Genomic DNA, 20906 nt, shown 5'->3' with positions numbered 1-20906 from the left:
GTTACATTTTTAAACCAGTGTGGGCGGCACTGGGAGCATCCTAGTGTTGCCCAAGGACACAACGGCAGTGACTAGGATGGCAGAAGCGGGGAACCTTTAAATTGCTGGCACGGCCACTCTACCAACCGAGCTATACCGCCACTTCAATGATTACCTCTCAAAATACCATCATTTATACAGAACTATACAGAAACACATTTACGCACTACTGGGCATTGTACAAAACGGGTTATTTTCTGGCACATTTAAAAATCAATAAACCCACATCAGCAATTAAAGGCCTACTGAAATGATTTTTTTTTTATTTAAACGGGGATAGCAGATCCAATCTATGTGTCATACTTGATCATTTCGCGATATTGCCATATTTTTGCTGAAAGGATTTAGTAGAGAACATCGACGATAAAGTTCGCAACTTTTGGTCGCTGATAAAAAAAAGCCTTGCCTGTACCGGAAGTAGCGTGACGTCACAGGAGGAAGGGCTGCTCACATTTTCCCAATGTTTACACCAGCAGCGAGAGAGATTCGGACCGAGAAAGCGACGATTACCCCATTAATTTGAGCGAGGATGAAAGATACGTGGATGAGGAACGTGAGAGGGAAGGATTAGAGTGCAGTGCAGGACGTATCTTTTTTCGCTCTGACCGTAACTTAGGTACAAGGGTTCATTGGATTCCACACTTTCTCCGTTTTCTATTGTGGATCACGGATTTGTATTTAAACAAATTGCAAAAGATTCACCAACACAGATGTCCAGAATACTGTGGAATTATGAGATGAAAACAGAGCTTTTTTGTATTGGATTCAATGGTGTACCAATACTTCCGTTTCAACGATTGACGTCACGCGCATACGTCATCATACATAGACGTTTTCAACCGGAAGTTTAGCAGGAAATTTAAAATTGCACTTTATAAGTTAACCCGGCCGTATTGGCATGTGTTGCAATGTTAAGATTTCATCATTGATATATAAACTATCAGACTGCGTGGTCGGTAGTAGTGGGTTTCAGTAGGCCTTTAAAACATATGTTTTAATTGTGGTACTGTCAAAATTAAAATTGCAAAAAACATTTTAAACATGAAAAAATAAAGAAATTTAATATTTTAACTCACAATTTGTAGGACCCATTCGACGCCGTGTAAGCTCGTTGTTTGGCGGGCATTTCCCCATTTCATCGCCTATACAGCTGAGCTAGCTTCCGGTGTTGGCCGATATCGTCTCACAAGATGTAGTTTCTCTTTAAATATCTTTCTTAAAAATGGCCTTGCAAATATATGTGTTGTCTTGTCTAATTATAAAAGATCCAGAGGAGGCGTGTTGGCTGAGTTCTTAAAGTTTACTCCACAGCGTGCTCATCAAAAACATTCAACAACCTAAACGCGGCTACTGCGCATGCTCTTCACTACTGTGGCATGCTGGGTAATGGAGTTCTTATGTTACCTAGCTCATAACATCACAATATGTATCTGCCTTAGGCCAGCTAGAAGGCCTTACTGACAACAACTCGTGATCTGATTGGCTATCGCAATAGTCTATCAACTCCATGTGTCCGTTCACTGACAGTGCACAGACGCACGCATTGTTGATTCTGAAGGCTCCAGGCAGATTTGGTACAGCATGGCAACATAAGCTAGCTGAATTCTGATTGGATAAAAACTCTATAACCTAAAAACAACAGCGCTGGAAGGAGCCTAATATGACATGAAGAGAATATGAATACTTTTAGATATTTAGGGAAAGTTTTAAAAAAAAAACACTTTTATCTTTAATTATGATCATGATTTCTGGTTATGTTAGGCCAGCAGAGAAGGCATTGCTGGCCCTGACGCCACACCACTGTGTAAATGTAACTTAGATAATGGGTTTCACTATGTAAAGCGCTTTGAGCCACTCGGAAAAAAGCGTTATCTTCACATGTTCTGATTATCACCTACGAATACAAATATATAGTAAAACTAAAATATAAAACACTGATTTGATAAAACTGAGTACAGCCCTCAACTTGTAGGATGTTTATGCCAGTGTATTCCAACTTTGATATACCGTATTTTCCGGACTATTAGGCGCACTTAGAATACTTTTGTTTTTTTCTCAAAACTCGACAGTGCGCCGTATAACCCTAAGGTACGGAATAATTCTGGTTTTGCTTACCGACCTCGAAGCTATTTTATTTGGTACATGGTGTAATGATAAGTGTGACCAGTAGATGGCAGTCACACACAAGAGATACGTGTAGACTGCAATATGATGGCAATATGACTCAAGTAAACAACACCAACATTTTATATGTTCCATTGAAAATAGAACATTACACACGGCACTCAATCCATCAAAATGTTTTAGTACGACTTTGGTAAGCTATGAAGCCGCACCGCTTGATGGATTGTACTGTGCTTCAACGCACAAGTATTATTATGGTGTGTGTATAAGGTAAGACATATTATCTGGCGTTTTGTTTCGCAATATTATGCAAAAGCAACTTTTCTTACCTTCTGGTACCTGCTGATCTGTATTTGGGATCTGCATAAATCCTGAAAATTTGCGTGCGTCCGCCTTTGTAGTCCATGGTGACGCCGTAGTCGATAAGATTCTTCTTTTTCTCTATCTTCTTGTTATGTGACATTCATCCTCCGCTGTTGCCATTTCTAATATAAAGTAGTGTAAAGTTCTTACTAGACATGTCCGATAATATCGAACTGCCGATATTATCGGCCGATAAATGTTTAAAAATGTAATATCGTAAATCATCGGTATCGGTTTTAAAAAGTAAAATTTATGACTTTTTAAAACGCAGCTGTACGGAGTGGTACACGGACGTAGGGAGAAGTACAGAGCGCCAATAAACCTTAAAGGCACTGCCTTTTCGTGCCGGCCCAATCACATAATATCTACGGCTTTTCACACACACAGGTGAATGCAAGGCATACTTGGTCAACAGCCATACAGGTCACACTGAGGGTGGCCGTATAAACAACTTTAACGTATAAACAACTTTAACACTGTTACAAATATGCGCCACACTGTGAACCCACACCCAACAAGAATGACAAACACATTTCGGGAGAACATCCGCACTGTAACACAACAGAACAAATACCCAGAACCCCTTGCAGCACTAACTCTTCCGGGACGCTACAATATACACCCCCCGCTACCCTCACCACAACCCCGCCCACCCCAACCTCCTTATGCTCTCTCAGGGAGAGCATGTCCCAAATTCCAAGCTGCTGTTTTGAGGCATGTTAAAAAAAATAATGCACTTTGTGACTTAAATAATAAATATATAAATATAAATACATAACTTGAGTTGATTTATTTTGGAAAACCTTGTTACATTGTTTAATGCATCCAGCGAGGCATCACAACAAAATTAGGCATAAAAATGTGTTAATTCCACGACTGTATATATCGGTATCGGTTGATATCGGAATCGGTAATTAAGAGTTGGACAATATCGGAATATCGGATATCGGCAAAAAAGCCATTATCGGACATCTCTAGTTCTTACTTATATCTGTCAGTAAACTCGCCATGAAAGCGGAAAAAAAATACCGGTGTAGTGAGTTTACATTATTCACCCAAGGAACTTTAGTTAGTAGAGAGTTCCGGTCGGACGGTTTCTCACGGGACACATTTCCGGCGGATGAGGAGATGCTTTTGACCCAGCAGATTTGGTCACATTTTCAGTAGACCCATAATAAATTCATAAAAGAACCAAACTTCATGATCATTTTTTTGTGACCAACAAGTATGTGCTCCAATCACTCTATCACAAAAAAATAAGAGTTGTAGAAATGAATGGAAACTCAAGACAGCCATGACATGATGTTCTTTACAAGTATGCATACACGACTTTATATGCATCTTCTGATGAATCAGCATATATTCCTATTCATGAGGACAGAGGCGCTGAATGGACTGGGCTCCTTATTCTGGCTTCTTAACAGACGCAATCCACTTTGCACACGTTTAATAAATCTGCTTTGCGTGTGCTGTCAGGTTTCAGGACAGGCAAACTTTTTGTAAATCAGAAGTATTGATACTTTGGACTTAGTAAGGTAGACTCATTGGTGTTGGCAGCTATTGAGACAATAATGGCTGTCTGTTGACTTATTTTGTATGTGCTCTGTTACCCTCCCCGTCTGCCCTTGTCAGGCACTTTGCGGCGCTAATACCTTGTTTATATCGACGCCACTTTGTCAGCGCCTTCGAGTGCCTGATGCATGTGCTTGCACGTTTGCCTTGTGTGTCAAACGCGACGTGTCGGCGGCATGATGGATGCGCGGAGGAGTGTAAGCGAGCGACGATCCGCAAATAAACAATGGCGTATTGACCCGCGGTCTTGTTTGCCCGGCTCCATCATCTTTAACATTCATTGCACCATTAAGCTTTAAGACACCAGGATAAATCACCGCGGGAATATCAGCCATCGTGGCAAACGAGCATATTCTGTCCATCTCATTAAGATGTCACGCACACCTTACATGGCTGCTGATGGATGTTTTTAATTGGAACAACATGTGTTACTTTTTAAAGGACGAGCCTGCTGTGACTATTTAAAGTCTTATTGCCGTTATTTAAACCCTCATGGGCCAGTAAAATAGCACTGAAGACAATTACTGGAGTACATTACATGACTTTAGTGACTTGTTTTGTGACAATAATCCATATTATTGTTATTATTGTGAGACACCCACCACAGCGTGCCCTTTAAATTAGCTCACTATTGTACTAAATATTAACCTCCCGTGTTTATTGGTCCGTAAATCCACATTTAGGTCCAGACATAATGCAATATCAATATATTGCAGAAATGTCTCAGCAGACTTGTTGGGGAATGAATATCCTTTTATATTAAAGCAATAAAAACAGTAGGTGCATGGAGACCACATCTAACTTAATAATAGTAATATTAATAAAAAAAATGCTGAAACACATTTTAAGATGAGTTACAGCATCTTTTCTCAAACGTGTCTCAGACAATCCCGTTGTTTCAAGCAGGCTTTTGTCATTGCGCTTTGTCAGGTATCGCTCTGGAGAAGGTGTTCGACTACAGCGAGTACTGGGAAGTGGCCCGAGGCCTCTACGCTCCGTTTGACTGCACGGCCACCATGAAATCCGGCAACGCCGACGTCTACGAGAACGAGATACCCGGAGGACAGTACACCAACCTCCACTTCCAGGTGCCCCTCAGCTGTTCTTGTCCAGACACTCGCCACCGGCCATCCATTCTCATGATAAATAGAGTGAAATGACTTTTTAGCATCACAGCTGACCTGTGAAATGGAGCTGATGTGAACACTTGTTTGCCCGTAGGTCCAACTTTGAGCACACAATGCACTCATTCTACATGTCACTTGTCTAATAATACCACCTCTTTCCTCTGGAAGACATGCTAATGTGTCACTCCGACAACAAGTACTTGGCCCACGGCAGCGTCCAAACGCTTCCACGCACGGAAATGTTTTTAAGCCAAAATCACGCAGAACATAAAACACACGCAACAGTAAAATGCAGCAAATTGAGCAGACTGTGATTATAGAAACACTGTAGGATCAAAAACGTGTTCTACACTGCAAAAAGTCAGTGTTAAAAAACAAGAAAAAAAAATACAAAAATTAGGGGTATTTTATTTGAACTAAGCAAAATTATCTGCCAATAGAACAAGAAAATTCGGCTTGTCAAGACTTTCCAAAACAAGTAAAATTAGCTAACCTCAATGAACCCCAAAATACCTTAAAATAAGTTTATTCTCACTAATAACAAGTGCACTTTTCTTGGTGGAAAAAGAAAGACACCTTTTTGCACAATATGTTGAAAAATATTCTTAAATGAAGTAAATGCTAGTGCCATTATCTTAACATAATGATATGCGCTCGGCATCAGGATTTTTTTTTTCATGCTTGAAGTAAGAAATTATTACTTTAAAAAAGTAGTTTTATACTTGTGAGTGTTGATGACACAGCTTTGCAACAGTTGATATTTTAGTTTCAAGCATGTTTTACTCAATATAGGTCATCAAATCTGAGCAACAAGCTGTAATATCTTACTGAGATAATTTAGGACCAAAACCCTTAAAACAAGTAAAACACTCTAACATAAAATTTGCTTAGTGAGAAGAATTATCTTATCAGACAGAAAATAAGCAAATATCACCCTTATTTGAGATATTTAATCTTACTTAGATTTCAGTTTTTGCAGTGTAGAAACGCTAAAAACACACGCAAACATCTAAAACAACTGCATTGCAGAAATGCTGCAAGTTAACAGAACAAAATGGAAATCAACCAGGAATCAGGGGAACTAGACCTGAGTGATATCCATATTTAAAGGTATAATTTTAAAAGTATTCCTGAGCATTCATTTTTACAGCCAAAGAAAATGTACCTTTGGTAACACTTTAGTATGGGGAACATATTCATTATTAATGTGTATATATATATTTATTCATATTTATATATTTATTTATTTATATATATATATATATATATATATATATATATATATATATATATATATATATATATATATATATATATATATATATATATATATATATATATATATATAAATACATAAATATAAATAAATATATATATATATATATATATATATATATATATATATATATATATATATATATATATATATATATATATATATATATATATGCAAGCGAGTTATAACCTTTGATTAATCATGATTAATCGCAGCTCAAGAGTGTGATTAATCTGATTTAAAAAAAAAATACAAAAATTGACAGCCCTAATAGTTTGTGTGTGTGCTAAGTATTATTAAATATAAATTATTTGCCGGTCAAATGTAGTGACTTTTCAAAAAACTCACCAGTTGAACATTGTGAAACACTAACACAGTATCAGTGCAGTGTCAATACAGCTGGTGAGTGTGCTATACACTCACTAAGGCGTCATTTACCCATCACTAACAATAGGTGTCATTCTGTGGCGTGGAACTTCACTGCATTAGACTCAGAGCAGTAAGAAAATACTCTCTACAGCCCCACATCTGCTACACATGTAGCTTTAATACTTAATAATAATAATCATTTTTGTATTGGATCTCATTACACGGTGCAGGTCTACCTAATATAATGGCGGGTGCTTGTATGTGGGCGAGAAACGTTATATCACCGGTTGACCCAGAATGCGCGTGGAAGTAATCATGTTGTTGTTGTGTGACTGCAGGCACACAGCATGGGCCTGGGGAATAAGTTCAAGGAGGTGAAGAAGGCCTACACTGAAGCCAACAAGCTACTAGGAGACCTCATTAAGGTGAGACATGGAGATGAAACACCTGCAGCGTGTGCAGCACAGCATCCTCTTCCTCCTCTCTTATCTCTGGGCTCAATTAGATGAATGTGCGAAGGAAGAACTTTGCGAACTTTATTGGTACAATAGCGTCGCTCTTTATCATGCTGACCTTTCTATTTTTACACCTTTGCTTTCTGCTCCGCCTTCATGTTGGCGCCCATGGATTCGTTATTGCTCTTCCTCCTCCTCCACTTTCTGTTTTTAGACTCTCTCAGACCCATCCCTCTAATTTCCTCTCGCCCAGAGCCCCCACCCCTCGTGCTCCCGGTCTCCCGGCAGCCGCTGTCGATTCAATTAAAGCTCGCCGGCCTTCCGCATACTAACTGGATGTGCCTTTGGGGTCTGGACGTGCACTCTGCTGTGTCCTCTTAGCACCACAATGACCCCATCTCTTGCACTGTTGCCCTGCTGATAAAACACAGGGACAATAACCGCTGTGTAGAAGATCTGGTCGACACACACGTTTGAGGAAACACGTGTGTGTGTGTGTGTGTGTAGTGTTCAGGCCACGGACTACACCATACACAAAAAATAGTAGGTCATCCCTCAGGAGTTGGACGATACCATTAAATAAATCTTCCTCTTGGAATAGGAGTATCCAAACCTCTTCCACTTTTACCAGCATAGACACAAAATGAACGAGGGCTAAAACCATGTATAGCTATCAGATTATAGTAGAAGCTTTTTGTGTAATAGTTGAAAAAGCTAATTAATGTACTGTAATATGTAATAATATACTGTTATTCCTCAATAATAAGTTCATTTGACTTTTTACAAGATGCAGAGGGCCAAAACACTGTAAAACAGTGGTCACCAACCTCTAGAGCCCAAGATCCCTGGTCTCATATATATACACTACCGTTCAAAAGTTTGGGGTCACCCAAACAATTTTGTGCAATAGCCTTCATTTTTAAGAACAAGAATAGACTGTCGAGTTTCAGATGAAAGTTCTCTTTTTCTGGCCATTTTGAGCCTTTAATTGACCCCACAAATGTGATGTTCCAGAAACTCAATCTGCTCAAGGGAAGGTCAGTTTTGTAGCTTCTGTAACGAGCTAAACTGTTTTCAGATGTGTGAACATGATTGCACAAGGGTTTTCTAATCATCAATTAGCCTTCTGAGCCAATGAGCAAACACATTGTACCATTAGAACACTGGAGTGATAGTTGCTGGAAATGGGCCCCTATACACCTATGTAGATATTGCACCAAAAACCAGACATTTGCAGCTAGAATAGTAATTTACCACACTAGCAATGTATAGAGTGTATTTCTTTAAAGTTAAGACTAGTTAAAAGTTATCTTCATTGAAAAGTACAGTGCTTTTCCTTCAAAAATAAGGACATTTCAATGTGACCCCAAACTTTTGAACGGTAGTGTATGTATCAGTGACGTGCGGTGAGGTTCATGGCTGGTGAGGCACTGACTTCATCACAGTCAGATTTACAAACATATGAACCCTAAAGAGTATCTTAATCACCATTTGATTGGCAGCAGTTAACGGGTTATGTTTAAAAGCTCATAACAGCATTCTTCCCTGCTTGGCACTCAGCATCAAAGGTTGGAATTGGGGGTTAAATCACCAAAAATTATTCCCGGGCACGGCGCCGCTGCTTCCCACTGCTCCCCTCACCAGCATAGCCGCAACTCTTGTCAACAAGCTGTCCCACCACTCTGGTCGCTTCTACAGAAAGCTAGGAGTATCCAACGATGATTTCAAATTAGAAATGGTCACAGCTGATGAGGTGTTTAAAAAATTGAGCGCGCTCCACCCTAACAAGGCCACCGGCCTTGATAATATTCCCTCCAGATTCCTCCGGGACTCTGCCTCCATCATTGCCCCGATCATCACGCACATAATAAACCTATCAATTACACAAGGCCAAGTACCAAAAGATTTTAAGATAGCAAGACTAACTCCCCTCTTTAAAAAAGGAAGCAAATTGGAACCTGGCAACTACCGACCTGTTTCTATTCTCAGTACCACTTTGAAAGTAATGGAGAAAATAGTTTATGAACAGGTCGATAGTTACCTTGCCACTAATAAACTCATGTACAAATTCCAATCCGGCTTCAGAACTAACCACTCCACTGACACATGCCTTCTCTATCTGACCGACCACGTCAAACATGAGGTGGACGCGGGCAAATACTGCGGCATGGTCATGCTGGACCTTCAGAAGGCCTTTGACACCGTTAACCACGCTATACTGTTGGATAAGCTCAGAGCAATCGGATTTAACAAAACCTCATCGAGCTGGATGCAATCTTACTTGGAGGGGAGGGAGCAGCTGGTAGAGGTGAACGGCACCGTGTGTCCCCCCCCCCCCCCCCCCCTCTCGGTGAGCTGTGGAGTCCCCCAAGGCAGTATATTGGGACCTTTACTGTTCCTAATATACATAAACGACATGTCATCAGCATGCGACTGTGAATTGTTTTTGTTTGCGGATGACTCTGCCTTGCTGGTATCCGGCAAGGACAAGTCACAGGTGGAGAAAATCCTCAGTGCTGAGCTCTGTAGAACTTGCACCTGGCTCGCTGACAACAAGCTATCCATACACTTGGGTAAAACAGAATCCATCCTGTTTGGGTCCCACATCAACCTCAAGAAAGTCAATGACTTCACCATAAAAGTAGGTGACATTGTTATCACCAGGAAAGATGAGGTCACCTACCTAGGTTCCATTCTAGAGGCTAACCTTTTCTGTGATAAAATGGCAACCAAGGTAATCAAAAAGGTTAACCAACGAACGAGATTTCTCTACAGAATTTCCTCTCTGGTCAACAAAAGCACCATGAGGATTCTGGCGGGAACTCTCGTTCAACCCTTTTTCGATTACGCATGCACATCCTGGTACCCCAGCACCTCCAAAACCCTCAAATCTAAACTCCAAACATCTCAGAACAAGCTAGTCAGGTTACTTCTACACCTCCACCCCAGATCCCACCTCACTCCTACCCACTTCTCTAAAGTGGGCTGGCTCAAGGTGGAGGACAGAGTTAAACAACTTGCACTGAGCCTAGTCTATAAAATCCGCTACACCTCCCTGATACCGAAGTACATGTCAAACTACCTCCTTAACGTAAATGACCGCCATAACCACAACACCAGGGGGAGCTACACTAACCACGTTAAACCCAGATTCCGAACTAATAAAGGTCTTAACTCATTCTCCTTCTATGCCACATCAATGTGGAATGCGCTCCCAACAGGTATAAAAGAAAGGGCATCTCTATCCTCCTTCAAAACCGCAATAAAAGTTCACCTCCAGGCAGCTACAACCCTAAACTAACACCCTCCCCGGATTGCTAATAATCAAATGTAAACAATCAAATGCAGATACTTTTTCTTATGCCTTCTGATCTCTCTCTCTCTCTCTCTCTATGTCCACTACTTGATGTCCATATCCTACCCCCCCCCCCTCCTCCACACCCCTGATTGTAAATAATTCATTGTGATTATCTTGTGTGATGACTATATTATGATGATAGTATATATGATAGTATATATCTGTATCATGAATCAATTTAAGTTAAAAAAGTTATTTAATAAGAAGCCAAAAAGTGCAAAAACAATAATGTTCGTGTTGGAGGAGTTGTGAATGAATGAAATATGAAATCCGTGCTGCAGTCTGCAGGTGTACCTAATGTTGTGGCCCTGCGGTCATTCACAACTCAACCAACATGAACATTATTGTTTTTGCACTTTTTGGCTTCTTATTAAATAACTTTTTTAAATAGTGTAACCGAGGGTTTATAAATGTTGCATATACTGTATGAAACTACAAAATAATAAACACGGAGGCTCCAGTTTACACGAGGACCACTTTATTTACCTTCTTCCAAAAACCTCCGCTCCACTCCAACGTGTCATCACTTCCGCTCTTAGCGCCTTCAAAATAAGAGCGCAAGGCATATACTGTATAACAGCGTGTAACAGGAATTAACATCACAAAGAGGAAAGCCCATAAAAATAGGTTACAATAGATTCAATCTTGCACGTGGCAAGTTTAAGTGTGGGCTTTTGTTGATATAACATGCACCCCCGTTTTCTACGGCGGGGGTGCATTTACCGGCACAAGGAGGCGGGATTACTGCGAGCCTCAGCCAGTGTGTCTTCGCAGCAGTTTTATGATCGCTCAGCACAAGAAATACATTACACACATACAGTTGTTGACAAAATACACTGTACATTATATATGTCACGAGGGTGGGTCGCAGCTGGCTGCGGGGTTGTTCTTCCAATGCAAAAAACGGCTCCGGACGACAGCGTGAAGGTGAGCTTGGATTTATTCAACATAAATCACTCAAACTACCATCAAAAAAGCAAACAAGAAAGCAAAAAGGCAAGCGTGCCAAAAACACAAATGAAGCTGCTACTGAGCAGAAGCTATGACGTGGACTATGAAAACTTACTTGTTCAGCAAGGGACATGAACCGATGTGACAAAGACAATGAACGCAGAACGAGTGAACAGAAAGAAAGACTTAAATAACAGACATGATTAACAACAGGTGCGTGACTCAAAACGTGAAACAGGTGCGTGACATGACAGGTGAAAACTAATGGGTGACCATGGAAACCAAACCAAACAAGGAAGTGCAACCAGGAACTAAAAAGAGTCCAAAAAACATACACATGTGGCCAAAACAAAAACATGAACAGACATGACAGAACCCCCCCCTTACGGACAGATCCCAGATGTCCAAAACACAAAACAGGATCAAGAGTCATGGAAGGGCGGGAGGGGGACATGGCGGTGGGTCGCCAGGCCAAGTGGCCCCGAATCCACCGAGGCATAGTCATGTGGCGGCGGCGAGTAGAACGCCGCCACCACAGGCGAGGTGGGCGACCCGGGAAGGGCCACATGCGTGGCCGACGAAGAGGTGGGCGCCCTTGGCGTGGCGGAGGACCAGGTAGTGGCCACAACCGTGGCAGGCGAGGAGGCAGGCGCGTCGTCGTCATTGCAGGCGTTGAAGCCGCAGATGACGCAGGTGCGGGTACAGCAGACAAAGCAGGCGGTGAAGCTTGGCATGGCACTTCGGGCGGCGAAGCTTGGTCTTGGCCGCTTGGAGGGTCTTGGCTGCTTGGGGGGTCTTGGCGAGGGTCTGGGTCTTGGTCTTGGCGAGGGTCTTGGTCCTGGTCTTGGCGAGGGTGGTCTTGGACTTGGTCTTGGACTTGGTCTTGGTCTTGGCATGGTTGGTCTTGGACATGGTCTTGGCATGGTTGGTCTTGGTCTTGGCTTCGACTTGGGGGGTCTTGGTCTTGGCTTGGACTTGGGGGATCTTGGTCTTGGCTTGGACTTGGGGGATCTTGGTCTTGGCTTGAGGGGCCGCGTCGTGGAGCTGCGACTGGCGGCACTTGGCGTCGTGGAGCTGCGACTGGCGGCACTTGGCGTCGTGAAGCTGCGACTGGCGGCACTTGGCGTCGTGAAGCTGCGACTGGCGACACTTGGCGTCGTGAAGATGCGACTGGTGGCACTTGGCGTCGTGAAGCTGCGACTGGCGGCACTTGGCGTCGTGGAGCAGGTAACGGAGCTTGGCGTGGTGCTACTACTGGAGGCACTTGGCGGCGTGGAGCTGCGACTGTTGGCGCTTGGCGTGGAGCTGCGACTGGTGGCGCTTGGCGTGAAGCTGCGACTGGTGGCGCTTGGCGTGAAGCTGCGACTGGTGGCGCTTGGCGTGAAGCTGGGCATGGTGGAGCTTTGCATGGTGGAGCTGCTAGGCATGTTGATAGCCTTGGAGCAGGGCGTGGAGCAGGTGGAGGTGGCCTAGCTGGAGGCTGTGGCTTGGCAGACCGAAGAACGACCCCACCTGAACAGTCCCCAGCCCTAGCCCCCCCCCCCCCCCCCTCCCCCCCTCAAGGAGCGGATCCCAGACGCGCTCCCTGCGGTCTGGAACCGTCTTTTGGGGTGGGTGGAGGGAGGTCAGGAGGGATTGAGTGGGTGAAAAAAAATAAATTGTGTGACTTGGGCGTGGCTTGAGTCCTGGGGGGCGGGGCATGAAAACTGGGTGACTGTGACTGATATGCTCTAATTTGTAAAAGCATGTCCTGATAATGCTCTATCTTGGACTTAGAGTCTTTTGCTGGGGGCGGGTGATCAAAAGAAAAAGAGTTCAGAAAAAAAAAATCCTGGTCTGTGATGTCATTTTGGAGCTGCGGAGCTGGCAGCAACCTGCTTCCGCCCGGAGTGGGAGGAGCCTGCGGCAGCGCCGCGTGCTGTCCGCTCGCCTTCCCTGATGTCCTTGGTCTGGAGCGGCGCTTACGGGACTGCGGTGACGCAGCGTCGTCCTCGGACCAACTGGAGCTCAATGGCACCAGATTTCCATCTGGCCCCCACATCAGGTCTCTGCGCTTCCCGGAGGAATAACGCAGCGTCTCTTCCTCCATCGCGCGGAGGACCTCCCACGCTGCCTCGTCAAAATTGTCCAATTTTCTTGCGGAGAAACTCTTCTGCTGCGTTCATACTGTCACGTGGGTGGGTCGCAGCTGGCTGCGGGGTTGTTCTTCCAATGCAAAAAACGGCTCCGGACGACAGCGTGAAGGTGAGCTTGGATTTATTCAACATAAATCACTCAAACTACCATCAAAAAAGCAAACAAGAAAGCAAAAAGGCAAGCGTGCCAAAAACACAAATGAAGCTGCTACTGAGCAGAAGCTATGACGTGGACTATGAAAACTTACTTGTTCAGCAAGGGACATGAACCGATGTGACAAAGACAATGAACGCAGAACAAGTGAACAGAAAGAAAGACTTAAATAACAGACATGATTAACAACAGGTGCGTGACTCAAAACGTGAAACAGGTGCGTGACATGACAGGTGAAAACTAATGGGTGACCATGGAAACCAAACCAAACAAGGAAGTGCAACCAGGAACTAAAAAGAGTCCAAAAAACATACACATGGCCAAAACAAAAACATGAACAGACATGACAATATACCTCAGCTAACTAAACTATGGAAATGTATAATATAATTCATATAGCAATACGATCTCACTGCACAGCAAGCCAGCAGTTAGCAGAGTCCGCAATCCATGTTGAGGCACAACTGAGTGACGTGCCTCAACTGGCTGCTGATCACCGCACCGTCTCTTCTCAGTATTTGAACGGCAAATGTGAAAATTCAGCGATTTTGAATAAAAATAGGAATGTCCGATAATGGCTTTTTGCCGATATCCGATATTCCGATATTGTCCAACTCTTTAATTACCGATACCGATATCAACCGATACCGATATCAACCGATATATGCAGTCGTGGAATTAACACATTATTATGCCTAATTTGGACAACCAGGTATGGTGAAGATAAGGTACTTTTAAAAAAAATAAAATAAAATAAGATAACTAAATTAAAAACATGTTCTTGAATAAAAAAGAAAGTAAAACAATATAAAAACAGTTACATATGAACTAGTAATTAATGAAAATGAGTAAAATTAACTGTTAAAGGTTAGTACTATTAGTGGACCAGCAGCACGCACAATCATGTGTGCTTACAGACTGTATCCCTTGCAGACTGTATTGATATATATTGATATATAATGTAGGAACCAGAATATTGATAACAGAAAGAAATGGGGGGAGGGAGGTTTTTTGGGTTGGTGCACTAATTGTAAGTGTATCTTGTGTTTTTCATGTTGATTTAATAAAAAATAAAAAATAAAAAATGATACAGATAATAAAAAAACCGATACCGATCATTTCCGATATTACATTTTAACGCATTTATCGGCCGATAATATCGGCAGGCCGATATTATCGGACATCCCTAAATAAAAATAATCTAAAACTGGTGAAGTTAAATGGAAAATAACTTTATAGTATAATCACTAGATACATATAACAATTTAATTTTTTTTTTTTCTTTTTACATTTTTTTTCTTTCCATGATGGCAGGTGAGGCAGGGCCTCACCTGCCTCTAGTGACTGCACGTCACTGATATGTATATATATATATATATATATATATATATATATATATATATATATATATATATATATATATATATATATATATATATATATATATATATATATATGCATACACTACCGTTCAAAAGTTTGGGGTCACATTGAAATTACCGTTCAAAAGTTTGGGGTCACATTGAAATGTCCTTATTTTTGAAGGAAAAGCACAGTACTGTTCAATGAAGATAACTTTAAACTAGTCTTAACTTTAAAGAAATACAGTCTATACATTGCTAATGTGGTAAATGACTATTCTAGCTGCAAATGTCTGGTTTTTGGTGCAATATCTACATAGGTGTATAGAGGCCCATTTCCAGCAACTATCACTCCAGTGTTCTAATGGTACAATGTGTTTGCTCATTGGCTCAGAAGGCTAATTGATGATTAGAAAACCCTTGTGCAATCATGTTCACACATCTGAAAACAGTTTAGCTTGTTACAGAAGCTACAAAACTGACCTTCCTTTGAGCAGATTGAGTTTCTGGAGCATCACATTTGTGGGGTCAATTAAACGCTCAAAATGGCCAGAAAAAGAGAACTTTCATCTGAAACTCCACAGTCTATTCTTGTTCTTAGAAATGAAGGCTATTCCACAAAATTGTTTGGGTGACCCCAAACTTTTGAACGGTAGTGTATGTATTAGGGTTGTCCCGATACCAATATTTTGGTACCAATACCAAAATTTCGATACTTTTCTAAATAAAGGAAACCACAAAAAAAATTCATTATTGGCTTTATTTTAACAAAAAATCTTAGTGTGCATTAAACATATGTTTCTTTTTGCAATCGAAGAACAATTTTGTCCTCAAATAAAATAGTGAACATACAAGACAACTTGTCTTTTATTAGTAAGTAAACAAACAAAGACTCCTAATTAGTCTGCTGACATATGCAGTAACATATTGTGTCATTTATCATTCTATTATTTTGTCAAAATGATAAAGGACAAGCTGTAAAAAATTATTATTTATCTACTTGTTCATTTACTATTAATATCTGCTTACTTTTTCTTTTAACATGTTCAATCTACATTTCTGTTAAAATGTAGTAATCACTTATTCTTCTGTTGTTTGATACTTTACATTAGTTTTGGATGATACCACAAATTTGGGTATCAATCCGATACCAAGTAGTTACAGGATCATACATTGGTCATATTCAAAGTCCTCATGTGTCCAGGGACATATTTCCTGACTTTATAAACATAATATACATGTTTTTTAAACGAAAGAAGAAGTTGTGATGCAAAAAATATCGACATAATCATAGTAGTATCGACTGGATACTCTCTGTTATTTGATGCTTTACATTAGTTTTGGATGATTCCACAAATGTAGGTATCGATCCGATACCAAGGAGTTACAGGAGGATACATTGGTCATTATTTAAGTCCTCATGTGTCCAGGGACGCATTTCCTGAGTTTATGAATATAATATGAATTTAAAAGAAAAAATATTTTGTGATGATAAAATATATAGATGTAATCATAGTAGTAGCGACTAGATACGCTCTTGTACTTGGTATCATTACAGTGGATGTCAGGTATAGATCCACCCATGGCATTTGTTTACATTGTGATGCCGGTGAGCTATTGTATCCTACTACAGTGTGTAGTGAATCATGTTTAGCTATTCCTCGTTCTGCAGGGATGATACTTGTAAGAAACGTACTTTATTTGTCGCCATGGAGGCGAGGATTAGTGATTTAGAAGAAGCTAAAACACTGCAGATTGTTGATGGACATTAGCTGCTAGCTAACTAGCCATGTCTTAAAGCACCTCTTCCTGAGGGCATTTCAGTGTTATAACTTCACCTTTATCGTTAGTTTTTAAGCCAAAACGCGTCCATTCTCCCTTTTCTGTCTACACATGTTGTCTGCTTGTAAGTACTCTGTGATTGTGCGCTGCCGAACATGCTCCTCTGCTCGTAAACCAGCAATGTCATGACGTGACGACGACGCCTGTAAAGAAATATGGCGAACCGGTACTTTTCAAACAGAGTGTAATACCGTTTTTGATTCACTAGAACCGCAATACTATACTAGTACCGGTATACGTACAACCCTAATATATATATATATATATATATATATATATATATATATATATATATATATATATATATATATATATATATATATATATATATATATATATATATATATATATGTGTGTACTTATATGTATATATTTATTATTTACATTTTTATTTATTATGTGTATGTACATATTTTTGTTGTTTTTAAAAGACAGAGCTTTGTGTGGTTTATTATTGGATGATGTCAACATTTAGATTTTTTTTTTCTCATTGAGCTTCTTGCTGCACCTGTTTTGTTTTGTTTTTTGTTTGGTAATGTACCTAGGACCAATGACAAATGTGTCACGGACCACAGATGGCCCCTTTGCCACACTTTGGGCACCCAAGATGTAGAAGCTAGCTGTTTATGGCCACTATAGTCCTAGTACCGTAGTGTATTTGTTCATCCTACGGTCACACAAATCCAGTCCTTGTTCCTAAATATTCCAAAGTCAACTGTCGGCTTTATTATAAGAAAATGGAGGAGTTTGGGAACAACAGCAACTCAGCCACCAAGTAGTAGGCCATGTAAACTGACAGAGAGGGGTCAGCGGATGATGAAGCGCATAGTGCAAAGAGGTCGCCGACTTTCTGCACAGTCACTTGCTAAAGAGCTCCAAACTTCATGTGACCTCCCAATTAGCCCACGTACAGTACGCAGAGAGCGTCATGGAATGGGTTTCCATGGCCGAGCAGCTGCATCTAAGCCATACATCACCAAGTCCAATGCAAAGCGTCGGCTGCAGTGGTGTAAAGCACGTCGCCACTGGACTCTAGAGCAGTGGAGACACGTTCTCTGGAGTGATGAATCACGCTTTTCCATCTGGCAAACTGATGGACGAGTCTGGGTTTGGAGGTTGCCAGGAGAACGCTACATTTCGGACTGCATTGTGCTGAGGGTGAGATTTGGTGTGGGGTTGTTTTTCATGAGTTGGGCTTGGTCCGTTAGTTCCAGTGAAAGGAACATTGAATGCTCCAGGATACCAAAACATTTTGGACAATTCCATGCTCCCAACCTTGTGGGAACAGTTTGGAGCGGGCCCCTTCCTCTTCCAACATGACTGTGCACCAGTGCACAAAGCAAGGTCCATGAAGACATGGACGACAGAGTCTGGTGTGGATAAATTTGACTGGCCTGCACAGAGTCCTGACCTGAACCCGATAGAACACCTTTGGGATGAATTAGAACTAGGGATGTCCGATAATGGCTTTTTGCCGATATCCGATATTCCGATATTGTCGAACTCTTAATTACCGATACCGATATCAACCGATGTATACAGTCGTGGAATTAACACATTATTATGCCTAATTTGGACCACCAGGTATGGTGAAGATAAGGTCCTTTTTTTAAAAATTTATAAAATAAGATAAATAAATTAAAAACATTTTCTTGAATAAAAAAGAAAGTAAAACAATATAAAAACAGTTACATAGAATCTAGTAATTAATGAAAATGAGTAAAATTAACTGTTAAAGGTTAGAACTATTAGTGGACCAGCAGCATGCACAATCATGTGTGCTTACGGACTGTATCCCTTGCAGACTGTATTGATATATAATGTAGGAACCAGAATATTAATAACAGAAAGAAACAACCCTTTTGTGTGAATGAGTGTGAATGGGGGAGGTTTTTTTGGGGTTGGTGCACTAATTGTAAGTGTATCTTGTGTTTTTTATGTTGATTGAATTAAAAAATGAAAAAAAAAAACGATACTGATTATTAAAAAAACGATACCGATAACTTCCGATACTACATTTTAAAGCATTTATCGGCCGATATTATCGGACATCTCTAATTAGAACGGAGACTGAGAGAGCCAGGCCTTCTCGACCAACATCAGTGTGTGACCTCACCAATGCGCTTCTGGAAGAATGGTGTAAAATTCCTATAAACACACTCCGCAACCTTGTGGACAGCCTTCCCAGAAGAGTTGAGGCTGTAATAGCTGCAAAAGGTGGATCCACATCATATTGAACCCTATGGGTTAGGAATGGGATGGCACTTCAAGTTCATATGTGAGTCAAGGCAGGTGGTGGAATACTTTTGGCAATATAGTGTGCATTTCTCACTTCTCCAGCAGCACGTGGGAGAGTGACTTTACACGTCTTGTTATTTGGCCGAGCAGAACCTCTTCATTGCATCCAGTTGAAACTGTCAAACACTTGCTTTTTTTCCTCTTCAGTCTGCAAGGTGATGTCAACTTCTTTTGTGTGTGTTGCAGTCGGCGAACAAATTTCTTTGGTGATTAGAGGCAACACACACTTCCAGGTGTCACGCTCCTTGTAATTCCTACTGCTGTCAGTCTAAGACGCCCCTTCTCATCATCCAGCCGTCCTCCTTTCTTGTTTCTTTTCCACTTCAGTCCGCTACCATTTGGTCCACACTGCGACGTCTCGCCCCCTCATTTTGATTAGACGCTCTGCTTGTATCTCTAATCTCTCCGTCGTTTCCTCCACTCCTCTTCCACCTCTCTTTCTCTCTCGCAGTGTCTCGTTATCGCTCCTGTCTGCTGTCTCCTCCTTCAGTGACAGGTACCATTCTTCACTCTCCAGCTTGCCTGCCCGCCATTACACAAAAACTTGAGAGAGAGAGTTGTTTATTTGCCTTCTCACTCTCTCACCCTGGTTGACACACACAGAGATGAACAGAATCCTCAAGATAAGTTGCAGAAAGGAATGGAAATGTGGAGTTATCAAGGCCGGAAACATCTCGCGGAGGTAGACAGCTCTTTGGTATCAAGTATGATGACATAAGTGTGCGGTGAGAAAACGCAGATAGCCCCTGAGGGGGCAGATGGAGAGGCGCGTCATGAGGAACTGTGGACAGCAGGTTCATTAGAATGTGAAGGACACGGTCCATGAGTGCGTTAAGATGGAGCGCATGATGAGGGGGGAACGTGAAAGAACATAAGCATGGGGATATATGTTACCTGATAAGTGAACAGGAAAGTATGTGCATGAGTATGCATGAGTGCAAACAAGAAGACGTGAGAATTAAGGTTATAAATGTGAGCCAGGGTGAGCACGTGCACGCGTTCCCACCCTGCAACTAATCTGTCTTAAAAAGGGGAAAGTATACAAGTCTGCTAAAATATTGTTATCTATTTGTGTGTGTGTCAATAAACAAATATAGAATTTCAAGTAAATAACCACAATTTAACATCTAAATCAGGGGTCCCCAAACGTTTTGACTCGGGGGGCCATTTTGAGCGTTTAATTGACCCCACAAATGTGATGCTCCAGAAACTCAATCTGCTCAAAGGAAGGTTAGTTTTGTAGCTTCTGTAACGAGCTAAACTGTTTTCAGATGTGTGAACATGATTACACAAGGGTTTTTTTAATTATCAATTAGCCTTCTGAGCCAATGAGCAAACACATTGTACCATTAGAACACTGGAGTGATAGTTGCTGGAAAAGGGCCTCTATACACCTATGTAGATATTGCACCAAAAACCAGACATTTGCAGCTAGAATAGTCATTTACCACATTAGCAATGTATAGAGTGTATTTCTTTAAA

The 20906-nt window shown here is 41.3% G+C and overlaps 1 protein-coding gene across 1 annotated transcript in view; it reads left to right on the top strand.

The window, feature by feature from the left end:
- Window positions 1-20906, top strand: part of LOC133662242 (pyruvate carboxylase, mitochondrial-like) — a 687704-nt gene that overhangs the window by 608846 nt on the left and 57952 nt on the right. Inside the window, exons 20-21 of the mRNA XM_062066065.1 lie at window positions 5029-5186; window positions 7209-7295. Coding sequence (XP_061922049.1) covers window positions 5029-5186; window positions 7209-7295 — 245 coding nt within the window. The remainder of the gene's footprint in view (window positions 1-5028; window positions 5187-7208; window positions 7296-20906) is intronic.

This window comes from Entelurus aequoreus, linkage group LG12, assembly GCF_033978785.1.
Source record: "Entelurus aequoreus isolate RoL-2023_Sb linkage group LG12, RoL_Eaeq_v1.1, whole genome shotgun sequence".
NCBI lineage: Eukaryota > Metazoa > Chordata > Actinopteri > Syngnathiformes > Syngnathidae > Entelurus > Entelurus aequoreus.
This window is presented reverse-complemented; position numbering and strand designations above follow the sequence as displayed.